The sequence below is a fragment of the Ctenopharyngodon idella genome, chromosome 5, assembly GCF_019924925.1.
Source record: "Ctenopharyngodon idella isolate HZGC_01 chromosome 5, HZGC01, whole genome shotgun sequence".
NCBI lineage: Eukaryota > Metazoa > Chordata > Actinopteri > Cypriniformes > Xenocyprididae > Ctenopharyngodon > Ctenopharyngodon idella.
The window spans coordinates 32063050-32077410 of record NC_067224.1 but is presented as its reverse complement, the minus strand read 5'-3'; the positions used below and the strand labels follow the sequence as shown (position 1 = coordinate 32077410).

At 37.6% G+C, this 14361-nt stretch overlaps 1 protein-coding gene across 1 annotated transcript; it reads right to left on the bottom strand.

The window, feature by feature from the left end:
• Positions 1 to 4814: 4814 nt before the first annotated feature.
• ptges (prostaglandin E synthase) lies at positions 4815 to 9536 on the bottom strand. The gene is made up of 3 exons (XM_051895258.1): positions 9296 to 9536; positions 8939 to 9021; positions 4815 to 6243 (listed from the first exon to the last, which is right to left on the bottom strand). The coding sequence occupies exons 1-3, from the start codon at positions 9401 to 9403 to the stop codon at positions 5994 to 5996; spliced, it is 441 nt and encodes a 146-aa protein (XP_051751218.1). The 5' UTR covers positions 9404 to 9536; the 3' UTR covers positions 4815 to 5993.
• Positions 9537 to 14361: the final 4825 nt, after the last annotated feature.

The window sequence follows — 14361 nt, the reverse complement described above, 5'->3', positions numbered from 1 at the left end:
TTTTTTTTTTTTACCCGGAGTTCGTTCCAAGAGCTCAGCGTGCTGCAACTGAAGAAAACACATTCACAACACGTGTTGCACAACACAACCAAATACAGAAACACACTGCAAATACTGGCAACGCAAACAAATACAGAAATGCGCTGCAAATACTCACAACGCACATACAGCCAGGATGTTAAAATAAACAAAAAACTCACCTTTAAAGGGTTACTTCACCCAAAAAATGAAAATTCTGTTATTACACGTTTATGATGGATGGATGTGGATGGAAGCACTTTGTTCAGCTCATACTCATTGAACCCTATCACTGCCATTATAAAGCTCGGATAAAGAAGAAAGTCATATACACGGATGGCTTGAGGGTGAGTAAAGGTTGGGCTAATTTTCATTTCAAAGTGAGCTAATCCTTTAAAGCTGCGACAGCTGAGTGCATTAAGTGTCCAACATTCCACACTTCGTTTTTTCCGTTAATTTAGTGCATCATCCAGGTATTTAAAGTGCACTTTTTCTTTTTGTAGTTTTCAGTGTGAACACACTACTTGCACTACTTATACTTAAAAACATTATAGAATAGTGCATAAGTACGTGAACTGGGACACACCTACAGTGTACCTTTAAATTCACCATGAAATCAAAATTAACGATTCTTTTTTTATAATTTTTTTTTTTTTAATTGTAAATAATTGATCTGTGTACATCATTATTGTTATTATTTTTTATTCACGTGCACTTGTAATCTTTAATCAAAGTAACTTCCTCTTGCAATGACATATCGGCTGCGTCTGAAAGGTAGGAAGGCATCAAAGCACGTCCAAATCCAATGTTAGCTTCACTTTCTGTTTCCTGAGATATCTTCATCTGATCGATTTTTGAAGGCAGCATAGATGAATCCTTTGCTGCCTTTGATATCCCATAATCCTGTGCTTTCCATGGATGGCGTCTAAAAGTTGCGTTTGCTGGTCAGTTTGTGTGTAAATGTACGTTTTTGACCAACATTTTCCACTTTTGATGTCATTTCTAGCGAGAAATTACTACTGTAGTAATTGAATATTTGTTTAGTTCTCACCAAAGCTCGTGCTATTTTGCTGTAGATCATTAAACTGTTACACTACCTCAGAAGTCTGTCTGAAATCAGTTTCGTGAGGTGCCTTCACGCACAAACGCCGCCTACAAGTCATTGCCTGACAGGGCAGCGAGGCAACAAGTCAGCTTCGTAGGTTTTCGGATGCAGCCCTCATCTCTGATGTGTTTACTGGCACAAGGCCAGGACAACCTGTCAGATCGCAGCAATAGCAAACCACAATGATTCAACAATCTAATCAATTCTCAATGAACAAAAATAAGTCGCACCCTACATTTTTCTTTTCGTTTCGCTCGGATATACATCACAATAGGGGAGAAAAGACTACTTTTCTCTTTCATGCTGACTTTAAATGGACAACTTCATACCTTATATACCTCTAAAAGGTTCATAGTAGTACTTTAAGAGTAGGCTACATACCACTAATGTACAAATATGCACTTTTTAGGTGTAGATAAGGAACACAGCTGTCACTTTAAGGCCCAGTTTCACAGGGCTTAGCCTAAGCCATGATTATGCCTTAGTTCAATTAGGATATTTAAGTAACTTTTATAAACATACACTTGAAAAAAACATTACTGGTGTGCATCTTGAGACAAAACAATGGTACTGACATATTTTAAGATATGTCAGTACAAGTTGCTTTCAGTTAAAACAGCTCAAACATGCATTTTAGCCTGGGACTAGCTTAAGCCTTGTCTGTGAAACTGGGGGCATGAGTACTGTCACAGTGACAAGCTGTTTTTATTTTTGCACATTATTATTATTATTATTATTATTTTATGACAGAATATGACATGTTTATCACAGTATTTTTGATAAAGGCTTTCTTATGAACATCTCTGTAGTTTTAAAGAATTAGTTCACTTTAAAATGAAAATTACCCCAAGCTTTACTCACCCTCAAGCCATCCTAGGTGTATATGACTTTCTTCTTTCTGATGAACACAATCAGAGTTACAGTGCTCAGCGTAAATGAGTACACCCCCTTTGAAAAGTAACATTTTAAACAATATTTCAATGAACACAAAAGCAAAATTTCCAAAATGTTGACAAGACTAAGTTTAATATAACATCTGTTTAACTTATAACATGAAAGTAAGGTTAATAATATAACTTAGAGAACAAAATTTTCAGTTTTACTCAAATTAGGGTGATGCAAAAATGAGTACACCCCACTGAAAGTCTCTCGAGCAAAGCTAAATTTTAGACTACAAATGTCCAATTTAACTAGAATTCAACCACAGGTGAGTTTAATAATTCATTACACAGGTGTCCAGCAGACAGTTGACTATAAAAGAGTGTTAAAACCCCTTCCCATTTCATGCTGTCGGCAACGGCACCACATGGAAGAGAAATGTCACAAGACCTGAGAAAGAAAATAATTTCTTTACACTGGAAAGGTGAAGGCTACAAGAAGATCAGCAAAGCTCTACTTATCAGTCAGAATACTGTAGCAAAAGTGGTACAAAAATTTTAAAAAAGATGGAACTGCAACCATCTCACAGAGACATCCAGGTCGTCCATGGAAGTGAACACCTCGACAGGAGCATCTTCTGATGAGAAGGGTTGAAGAAAATCGGCATGCAAGTTCACTGCAGTTATCTAAAGAAGTAGAAAGCCAAACTGGGGTGACTATTTCCCGTGACACAATACGGTGTGCACTGCAGAGGAATGGCATGCATGGGTGCTGTCCACGAAAGAAGCCTCTCCTAAAGCCCAGGCACAAAAAAGCCTGCCTAGAGTTTGCCAGGGCCCATGCTGACAAAGATGAAGACTACTGGGACTCTATACTCTGGAGTGATGAGACCAAGATAAATGTTTTTGGAACTGATGGCTTTAAAACTGTATGGTGTTGCAAAGGTGAGGAAAACAAAGAAAAATGCATGGTGCCTACAGTGAAACATGGTGGTGGCAGTGTCCTTATGTGGGGCTGCATGAGTGCTGCTGGTGTCGGGGAGCTGCATTTCATTGGTGGCATCATGAATTCACAGATGTACTGCTCTATACTGAAAGAGAAGATACTACCATCACTCCGTTCCCTTGGTCGTCGTGCACTTTTCCAACATGACAATGATCCTAAACACATCTAAGGCCACTGTTGGATTTCTGAAGAAGAACAGAGTAAAGGTGATTTAGTGGCTCCTGATCTGAACCCAATCGAACACCTATGGGGAATTCTAAAGAGACAAGCTGAGCATCACTCTCCATCCAGCATCCAGTCTTTAAAAGAGGTCATTCTTGAAGAATGGAAAAAGATAGATGTTGCAAAATGTCACCAACTTGTTCATTCCATGCCTAGAAGACTTGGTGCTGTCATTAAAAATCATGGGGGCCAAACAAAGTACTAGATGTAGTAGTTTTTGTTGTGGGGTGTACTCATTTTTGCATCACCCTAATTTGAGTAAAACTGAAAAATGTGTAATCTAAGTTATATTATTAACCTTACTTTCATGTTATAAGTTAAACAGATGTTATATTAAACTTGTCAACATTTTGGATATTGTTTTTGTGTTCATTGAGATATTGTTTAAAATGTTACTTTTCAAAGGGGGTGTACTCATTTATGCTGAGCACTGTATATTAATAAATTTCCTGATTTAAGCTTTATAATGGCAGTGAACGGGACCAACGAGTATGAGCTGAAGAAAGTGCATCCATCCATTATAAATGTACCCCACACGGCTCCGGGGGGCTAATAAAGGCCTTCTGAAGCTTCCGCCACACCACTTTCCATATTCAACTTACGAAGAAAGTGTAACACCTCTCGCAGTTCAAAACGCTTACGCTACGTCCTATGCCTTCCGTATTCAACGTCAGTTCCACTTTTTTCGTAAGTTGAATACGGAAGACGGTCTGGCGGAAGCTAGATATTTTACTTGTTAAACTTGTTAAATATGGATATTTTTCTTACACAAATGCATCGCTTCGCTTCAGAAGGCCTTTATTAACCCTCCGGAGCCGTGTGAAGGACGTTTATGATGGATGGATGTGGGTGGATGCATGCACTTTCTTGAGCTTCATGCTCGTTGGTTCCGTTCACTGCCATTATAAAGTCTGAATGTGTCAGGATATTTATTACTATAACTTCGATTGTGTTCATCTGAAAGAAGAAAGTCATATACAGTATGATGGCTTGAGGGTGAGTAAAGCTTGGGGTAATTTTCATTTTAAAGTGAACTAATCCTTTAAGCTCTGAGCACGCAAGTATGTATACAGACATGTGACAAGCCAGGGCATGTTTCAGATGACTATACATGACTACACAGGTTCTCATGCAAACTCAAATACACATGCTTCTTTCCATGCTCGCAAGATCACTTCTGCTTGCCCTTTCACATATTTATCATGATTCACTTCCGCCATTGCCAGCTGTGGTGTTTTCATCAAACCAATTAATATTGTGTTATTAGTGATATCTGTAATAGTGCTGGAGATTTGGTTTATTTTTAATGTTAAGCAATAACATTACTGTCTCACAAAGTTTTTTGAACCCATATATCTTTTCCTGTCAGCCTTTTTCCTTCCCTTTTTGTACTGAGTAGTAACAATGAGGTCTGCTATGATATAATTGCCTATTTGGCAGCAATTCATGTCAACCTCCTTTGATTTTTCTCTCTCTTTGTCCCTCTTTCTCTCGTAGCTCTTGTTTTTAGCATGTAGGCCGTCCACTGTCCCCCATTTCTTGATCTGAGTCAACAAAGTATCACACTTACCCATGCACACACAAAACCTTTCATTATTTCTTTATTATAAAAACTGTTTTTCTCATCATCTCTTTATAAACATCACTACACAAATGATACAATATTAGAAAAAAAATAAAATAAGTTACACCTTAAAAAAATAATATATATATATATATACATATATAATAAAAGCACTGTGTTACCAAAACCTTAACCTAAAATAAAAGCTTGTTCACCTAAAACACTAGCTTTGCATGCTGTATGCAGCACTCTTGAGGACAGGCAAAGCACCCGGCTGTGTTCAAAATGCAGTAAACCCAAAGCCCAGCGGGCAAAGAGGAAAGGGCAGTGGTTGTGCAACAGCGTTTGTTTAACGCTACAATAAATTTGAAAAGCCTGGGCTCTGTAGGGCTTATGGTTCAATAACAGAGGAATTTTTACAAGTTATTGTGGAACAGTCACGCGGACTCTGAACTGACCTCAGCAGTTATTGCTTGCGAAAACTTTGCAGTATGAAAGTAAAAAGATGGTGGTCACTTAAAGTCTTGTAAATAATGGCTGCACTATAGACTGGAGGTCCATTCAAGGACATTAAAGGCCTATTCACACCAAGAACATAACTATAATAACTATATTAACGTCCACACCAGCGGATGAGATCGTGCTGCAGTTTTCATCTGCCGCTTTAAATGCTCATGCTCTTTAAAGCAGGATGGATTCTGATTGACTTTTGAATGTTTTTATCATTCATCAGCTGGAAAAATTCACTCTGAAAGTGATTCCAACAATACGCCGTTATCATTATACTGTAGTTGTGGTGTGGACTCTGCTATTCTTTTATATTTAGATTGATTTTTAGAACTGTATCTTTATTGTTATTGTCCTTGGTGTGAACGGGCCTTAAGGCCTGTTGTTTCAAATATATAAATATGATGAGTATATGCAAACATGATCATGGGGGAAAACAGAAAATAACATTAAATAACCTTCATTTGAATGGTAATACAACAATACACATTGCATCAATACAAACCCTAGTGTCCAGTACTAAAATGACAGCAATGAGTGTTGTGATTTAAGAGCAGAGCTATTAATTGTCAGTCATCAATCAAGTCTGATTCTAAAGTGAAACTTTGAGAGGCCGTAAGTCCATCAAAGCACCATTCCGCATAGTTGTAACCTGAAGTCATGACCAATCACAAGACTCAATATTTGACAGGGTTATGCAAATGAGGCTACTTCCATGAGTATCTGTATTGCCATGGAAACACAAGGCACCTGAGCGATGACATAGGCAAATGAACGCGTCGGTGCTTTAAGTGCCAACAGGTATGCTATGCTGTGAACAACTCGACCCAGGAAGAAGACCAGAAAATGAAGTCGTGCTACTGCATACGAGGGACCTGTCATGGAGTAGACGGCTCCGAGAAATAAAAAGGGGAAAATGTTCTCCATATCATTGAGTTGTGCTCTGGAAAAAAAAAACACACACACACAAACAGTGTAAAATTAATGTAGGAAAACTTTTGAGAATTGTAATGTAAGCAGTGTTAGTGTAGAGGAAGTATAAGGAGAATTGCTAGAAGCTGTTGAAAACATGAATAAGACATGACTTTGGTAATAGCAAACAAACATTTTTGTTGCCATTTACACAGTAAATTATGTAGTACAGCATAGCATGACCATGCTTGTTTAATCATAGCTCACCATGAGTAAGTTCTTTTCAAGTTTTAACTACATCCTTCATGCATTCCCACATTGACATTTAAGTCTCTCTTTCAACTACTTCTAAGTAATGTTATTCTCTAAACACTGTATTTGAATGAATAGCCTTTTGAGGCATTTTTAATGTTCCAGACTGCGGAAATACATATGGAAAGCTGCTTTTCTCAGGGCACGAGAGCTGAGGAATGTACACTCAACATCTGGTTTTAATCAGGACTTCAGCTGTAAACTGTCTGGCTCTGTCTGATGGCAGCATGCCTGAACAGTAAGCTTTGCCAACATCACATAATCTTGCAATATAAATTTACTTTCACTCTGAATCATTCACGCAGTGCGTCATGGCAGCGGCTGTCCTATGAATGGATCATAGCAATAAGAAGTTGTAGTACTTCCTGTAACCGCTTTAAAGGAATTAATTATGTGTTGACATTCATACCACCATGAACACATTATGGTCACATTTCCTATTATTTTCCCAGCACAGCAGTTACGTAGCAGTGCTTGGTCATCGTCGTGAAATCCTGCATTACACAGCTTCTTCCTCATCTCTTTGCCCCAACAAGGACTTTCCATTATAAGCTATTCTCTGCTGGTATTTAATTTTAAAAGAGGAAATAACTTTTACTTGTATGTTATTCACTATTTTCCACATAATTCTTTGGAAAATGTTCTAGCTTTAGATCCTGCTATAAAATCTGATAGTGCGCACCAGGTTTGAAGAGATTATAAAATATCTGAAATACACAAACCTGTGTCCACGCATCTTTTCAATTCTATATTAATCTTCCAAACTGCTTAATAATATTAATAATCATTATTTTAAATAAGATAAAATATAATAATAATGATGGTGATTTATTATTAATAATAATAATTTTAAGTCTTTGAAATGTCTTGTGTTTTTACTTGTATTTCTTCTGTAGGTTTCTCAGAAGATCAAGAATGTGCCTGTTTTTCATTGAAACCATTTTTGCTGACTTGTTGTTGATCCAAACAGGAACTTTCAAACTTTTAGATCTATTTAACACCTTCTTCCTTTCTGTTGACTTGCAGTTATTGTTTGCCATTGAGTTGTAAAGAAACACCTTAGTGAATGCATTCCAATTAATTTCAATCAAATAACGTCTTGCCAGGACTTGCTGACAACCGTATCACATTTTACCAATCTGGCAACCACAAGCTGCCACTCACAGGTCCTCAAAATCACCTATGAATCATCTATGAATACCTTAAAGATACACTTACAGAAAAAAAGACTTTCCAGTGCCAATATGTTTGAGTGGTTTCAGAGCAGTTTCCTGAAATAACAGCTTTATAATTTTATGATTGTGCAGACGTAGGTGGAGTGGGCTGTAATGGGCAGAACAGGCGAGTTTCCTGATGATAAATTAGAGACCGCCAAACACTAAGAACCCTGCAGGTTAAAGTATAATGAATGTGTCCTAACAGGCCGCCAAGTCTATGATTGCTTTAGAGTAAGTAGTCTCAAAATACATTCTCTCTTTTTCACATGCTCTCACATATACAGGTATTGAGAAGAGTCTACTGTGGAAACATATTCGAACAAACAGGCATAGTGACTGACTAATCATTATACAAAATAAAGAAAGATATCTTAGCTACACACAGTCCATTATTAATTAAACATAATGCTTCCTATATAGAGGACGTGTAAACTTTCAAACAGGCACACCAGTACTCCTTTTCTGAAGACTTCGACAGTGCTACAGAAACTTACTCATCTGCCAGACATCAGTTTCTCCAACTAAATGGGCCCATGCAGTGGGAACAAGACGGAAGCGTAATAGTTCCAATGGCCCCATTATTTACAGTTTTTAGAAGCGGAAGTCGTCACAGTTGTGTAGACAAGAGATGGGAGATGACAGCAAATATAATTTTTGTATTCCCATTTGCTCCAATAGCAAAAAAACTTTCCACTTTCCAAAAGAGGGAAAAAAATAATATCAAGAGATTGATTACGGCAGATTTGCCGTCACTCCCTCAGCTGTTGTTTTATATATATATATATATATATATATATATATATATAAAAACAACAACAAGCAGTTGTGGTTGCCAGAAATTCACTGTAAAACTTACAGTGACAGCGTCACTTATTAATGTAAATTATAAGGTGACTCAAACTTTTACAATTTATACAGTGTAGAAATTTCAAAAATGAATTATTACATTTAATCTTGATATATTCTTTAATGTACATCTGTTTTATTAGTAGGCCATATCTAATGTTACAGAAATTCATAAATAGTGGCATGCATTAGCTTGTGTAACATGGCAAAAAATGCATTTGTTAACATTGTATACGTTTGTTGCCAATTAGGCATGCGGACTGAACCTATACACTCTAATTAGTGAACTTAAACATAAAATCACAGAGATGCTGAATTTAGGGCAAGTGTGTAGTAGAATTGTGCTCCTACCTCCTACAGCGTTCCACATATGGATCGATGCGGCAGAACTGCACACCTCCGTGTCTCTCGGCGTCCTCGGGATTAGCAAACGCCTGTCAAAAACGAATAGGTTTTACATCTGTCTAGGATGTCAAGCCATTCCATGAAAACATATCTCTGACCAACTACCTTCATTTATTTCAGAAGTTAATCTAGACAGTTGCAATATGCAGACTATTTCTATTCGAAATAGAAACCTTTTTCTCGCTCGACACAACAAAGAATTGTTTGCATTACAAAGAACGCGACTGTTGCAGTGATTCTGTCGCGGCGCTAGCGGTGTGTTTGCAGTAATGAAAAGTATTTTGAATAAGTTCCACAACTTACCTTTTTCCGAAGTCTCACTTGTCCCGTAATGATGGCAATAATGTACATCTTTAAGATTAAGAGCGTGCTGTAGAAGATGAAGCACAACAGTACATCGCTACCGAGCATCTTGACTTCAGCAGACCGAGTCTGTGTATATATGATATGAATATGATGGAGACGTATTTGGAGAAGGTTTTATATGCGAACCCCAGACCGTTTTGGTCCAGCCTTTTCCCCAATCACTACTTGGCAAGAAACTTTCACTGACGTGCAGACTTCCTGCCCATGTGATGACACACATGTCCCATATGAGGATAGGGTGAGACATAAGGAACTGAAGAAATCTTACTTTCATTTATTTTAACAAAATAACCTCCACCACATTTCAATTGGAATACAAATTTAAACCGAGAAAAAATGTAACCCTTGTGTTTACTGTTTTTATATTTGGGGTCCCAGATTCCCACTGATTATGCTGGAAAATAGCTTGACATTAGTATTTTTAATAGGATATTAATGATTGTGGAAAAACAGACTGATAGAAGAAATCATAATAAACCACAAATGTTTATTCATTTTGTATAGTTGGGTATACAAGTAATGTACATTTTTCTCGGAGGACAGCTGAAGCATGTTATCGAGTTGTTGTTTTTGTTTGCAATCTGTTTTCAAATATTAAAATACCATGAAATACCAATCTGCTACTTCAGTGTTTTTTTCCCAAGCACTATGGCTTTGGATGTCACTACATAGGCTATGACATGTAAAAATATAGCCTAAAACAGTAAAGTAGAAAAAAGAAAAAATGAAGAAAAGAAAAAGAACTTATTTCTTAAGTGTTGAAAACTGAACAGAACCAACTTCCCATTACAGTCTCAGTACAGCTGCATTAAGTCAAACTGTGTTTCTCAACCAAATTAAGAGTCATCTTCGATTGCCTTCCCCTGCAGGCACAGATTTTGAATAATGATGCCATTGAGTTGAGACAGACACGCAGACACGATGGAATAAAAAAAAACTCAAGGTCTCTGGACACTTACTTTTTTTAAGTTGAAGAACTGAGGTAGAGTATAGGAAAACAATGTATAAACACTTTTTGTTATACAGATTGAAACTCTCTTCACATCCTGATAACAATCAATAAAAGTGGTCTAAATATTAAAACATGTACATATATCATTTGTGGAAGTCTCAGGACCAAAAAATGTTCATCCAATCATTACATTCTGACCGATGTCTTACCTGCCTGTCAATATACATATTTCCATACCTCCGCGCACCCTGCTCGCAAGAACATGGCTATGCAGTGTGTAGACAGACAGTCACAGAGCTCCAAAAACAAAAACAGCAGCCGCCTTTTCAGTTGCTCCTGAACCAAAACAATGAGCTTAAGCTGTATTCACGCCATGTCATATACCGTAATTATAAAATGGCAACCCGTGCTGTTCTGCATCCTCAACTCGGATTTATTCGTTTCTATTTCAACACAACGCCGAAATTAATCTGCCGCAATCAGATGGTACAAGTAAGAGCTCTGTAAGTTATGTTCATTATTATTGTAATGTTATGTGCTTTGAGACATGACGTTCTTTAACACCGTCTCTTATCTCGTGACTCTTTGCAGACTCTGCTTTGTGCATTCATCATGTGTTTTGAAGGAGGCGTGGCTTTGGGAAGCGCTATGAAGGGTAGGTGGGATCTCATGCTTTCTAAGTCGTGACGGAATGCTGTCTCAACAGCTGTTATGAGGATTATTTATCAATATTTCACATTTAATCGAATCATTTAAAAACTTACGGTGTACACCACAGTCTTCATCAATGTGCAACGGTCAAAAGATCTACCGTCTAGCGCATGTTACAGAAAAACAATGAAAAAATCAGAGCAGTAGAATAAAAAAAAAAATGCGTTATTGTGAACGGTTCATTAAACATTTAAAAACACTGCAAAAGACGCAAGTGCAACACTCAAAAGGTTAGTCTAGTGCATGTTTATATAAAAAATAATAGAAAAGTAGCACGGCAGGCCCTATGCAAAAATGCATTCTGTGGGAATGAAGTAAAAAAATTAACTTTTAAAAATGCATCTCTAGACTTTGCATATTATGTATAAATTATATATAAATGATTCTAACTTTATGTATCGTGATTATGTTTTCTCTTAATATTAGTTATGTTTCTTTTATTTTGAAATGTTATTTTGCCCTCTGTTATTATAGAGACTTTTATTCTGAAACTCGGTTCTCAGGAAAGAGACGGGAGAGCAAAGAGTAGAAAAAGGAGAGAGATCGCTCAGACGGAGACAGAGTTAAAAGAGTAAAGGCACTTTACATTAAATTTAGGTCAGTTGCTGCTTGTTTTAGTTTTGCATTACTTTCGTATTTTGGTCTTTGGCTGTTATATACCTTGTTGAAAAGGACACAAGGTTAGTGTATGCATTTATATGTGGTGTATCTTGTATTTATGCATGTTTTATATGTATTTGCTTGATTTACGAGTAACATTATGTCATTTACATTCGATGTTAGTCCTGATTTTGTTGTTAAATAGCAGATTATTTTCATTTTGTATGAATGTGTATTCCTTATGGTGTTGTGGAGTCGAATAAGGTATTGTGGAGTTAAACAAGGATAATAAATGGAAAAAGGGACACATAAAAATCAGCGCATGAGCCAATTTCTTTATTCAACCTACATTAAGAGCTTACTACCATTCAGGTCTCAGGTGTTGATGGTAGTGTTGTAGTCAAGACCACCTAAACCGAGACCAAGACCAGTGTGTGTCGACTGTCGAGACCAAGACAAGACCAAGGCAAGTCGAGACCGAGTCAAGACCAAGACCAGACTAGCACTCCTCAAATTCATCTAAAAGATCTACATTTACTGCAGAAATGTCTTATTTTTAATGAATAATTACAATTAGAATAATAAGACACTATAGAGCTGTTACCAATCAATTGAAATCACCAACAACAAAGTTCATCTTTACACTGCAGAGGTGGAACAGAAGTTGCATCTGAATTGGTACAATTACAAATGCATAAATAATGCTGAGATTAATTCATTTTAAAAATAAAATTTTGTTTATTGAACATTTGTAAAAAATCAATATCACATTTGCAATTGTGCTCATATTTGTGAAAACAACCCTCTTTCTTGTGATACTGCTTAATTGCTAATATCAGTTGTTATAGTATAAATATCAAGAATGGTCTTGACCGGTCTCAAGTACTACAACACTAGTTGATAGAGACTTTGATGGTGAAAGAGTAAAGAGGCATCTTCCCGAATTGCTTGATCTGCGGTCCCACGTATCAGCTCCAAGTCGAGTACACCCATAAGTCAACCCTCACTGAACTCCATGATGATAGCTATAAAAATAGAGGCAAGCAGCAGAGCTTGCAGCAAAGGAAGCAGAATATGCACCGATAGTGGAGGAAAAGGAACAAATGGAAAGAATACAACTTCTAGAAGAGAGGTAAAGGAGAGAACTTGATGCTCAAATGAGTGGGTTGGAAAGATTGGTGATAAGGGAGGTAAGAGCAGCTAGAGCAAGAGTAGATATGTATGACCAACCAGAATGATGGGCTGCAGCAACCAAGCATTCCTACACAAGAACCTGTGTATTCATTCTCAATTAGTTCAACACTCAATGGCAAAGCGTCATCACCACCTCCTAATGCTGACCTTGCACAAGCCATCAAAGATAGTATAAGAAAAACTCTAGAAGGCATCTTTTACAGAAACGATGAGGAAGCATACAAGGATGCTTGAAAAAGACTTCAGGATCGCTATGGTGAGCCGTTCATTATATAAAGAGCATTTCGAGACAAACTTGCAAAAATCTCTCTACTCTACAAAATTTCCCCACTTCAAGATTGTGAGGTTGGTCTATGAATAGGATATAATTGTTCCAGAGCTTTGGCACCTAGAGAAGTGATACTTGGAGCAGACAACAAGCCATACGCTGTTCACACGGGTCTCGGATGGAGCATTGTGGGCTCTTCCTTGCCGCACCATGAGTCACAAAGTGATGTTAGCATGTGTTAGAGTAGCTATCAAGGAGATTTCTTCTGTAATGCCTGCAAATGTCATCAAAGTGCTGGAGTCAGTTTTCAGAGATACTAATAAATACACAAGGGTAGTGTCTCAAGGGGACGTGTTTTTGAACAAACTAGGAGAAAACATCAGAATGAACAAAGACAACCACTTGGAAATGTCCCTTCCCTTCAAGCAAAGACTCTCTTCCAAATAACAAGCCTCTTCTTGTTGTGAGAGTTCAACATCAAGCAGAGATTAGTGAAGGACAAGGAGTACAAAGAACTTTACGTGAAGTTCACTGAAAAGGTAATAGGAAACTGTGACACAGAAAGAGTCCTTGATGAAGGAAAAGGAGGAGAAAAATGGTACATCCCTCATCATAGGGTGTATCATTTGAAAAAGCCAAAAATTTCAGGGAAATTTCATGGAGTCTTTGACTGCTCTGCCAGATACAAGGGAACCAGCTTAAACGATCATCTACTTAGAGGCCCTGACCTGATGAACAGCCTGACTGGCATCCTTTTGTGGTTCAGACAGCATCCAGTGGCCTTGATGTGTGATATCGAGAGGATGTTCCCATGGTGCAGAGCAGATCAAGATTACTTAAAATTTCTATGGTATAGTGTTGTCAAAAATATCGATATTTCGATACGTATCAATACTGAAATATCTGAAATGATTTCAATACTCATTTTCTACAGTAACGATACACCGATACCAGCAGCGCGTTCTCGCTCTCTCTTCTCTCCAGTGGCGAACTGACAGTTTGATACACACCTGCCTCTTCTCACTCACTCGTCTCATTTGTGCCGGTTGTATAGTGTTGGTGTTACAGGTCCTGAATTTCGTCATGGTTGCGGGTATGTCACATTATTTTACTCATTGCCGCAGGTTTCGCACTTACACCAAAAGCGCGCACACCACTGATCTAGTGACACACACATAAAGCTGCTTCTCATACAGCTCGGGAGTACAAAATTTAGTTCTCTTTTGTGGCTTATTGCACTTAAACAGTCAAATACCCGTCTTGGCAAGTATTCAGGTA

Coding starts and splice junctions, on each gene's coding strand:
- ptges (XM_051895258.1), bottom strand. CDS start 9,403: ATGCTCGGTAGCGATGTACTGTTGTGCTTCATCTTCTACAGCACGCTC. Junction 9,022..9,295: donor AAGTGAGACTTCGGAAAAAG/GTAAGTTGTGGA, acceptor CGTTTTTGACAG/GCGTTTGCTAATCCCGAGGA. Junction 6,244..8,938: donor TATGTGGAACGCTGTAGGAG/GTAGGAGCACAA, acceptor TTTTTTTTCCAG/AGCACAACTCAATGATATGG.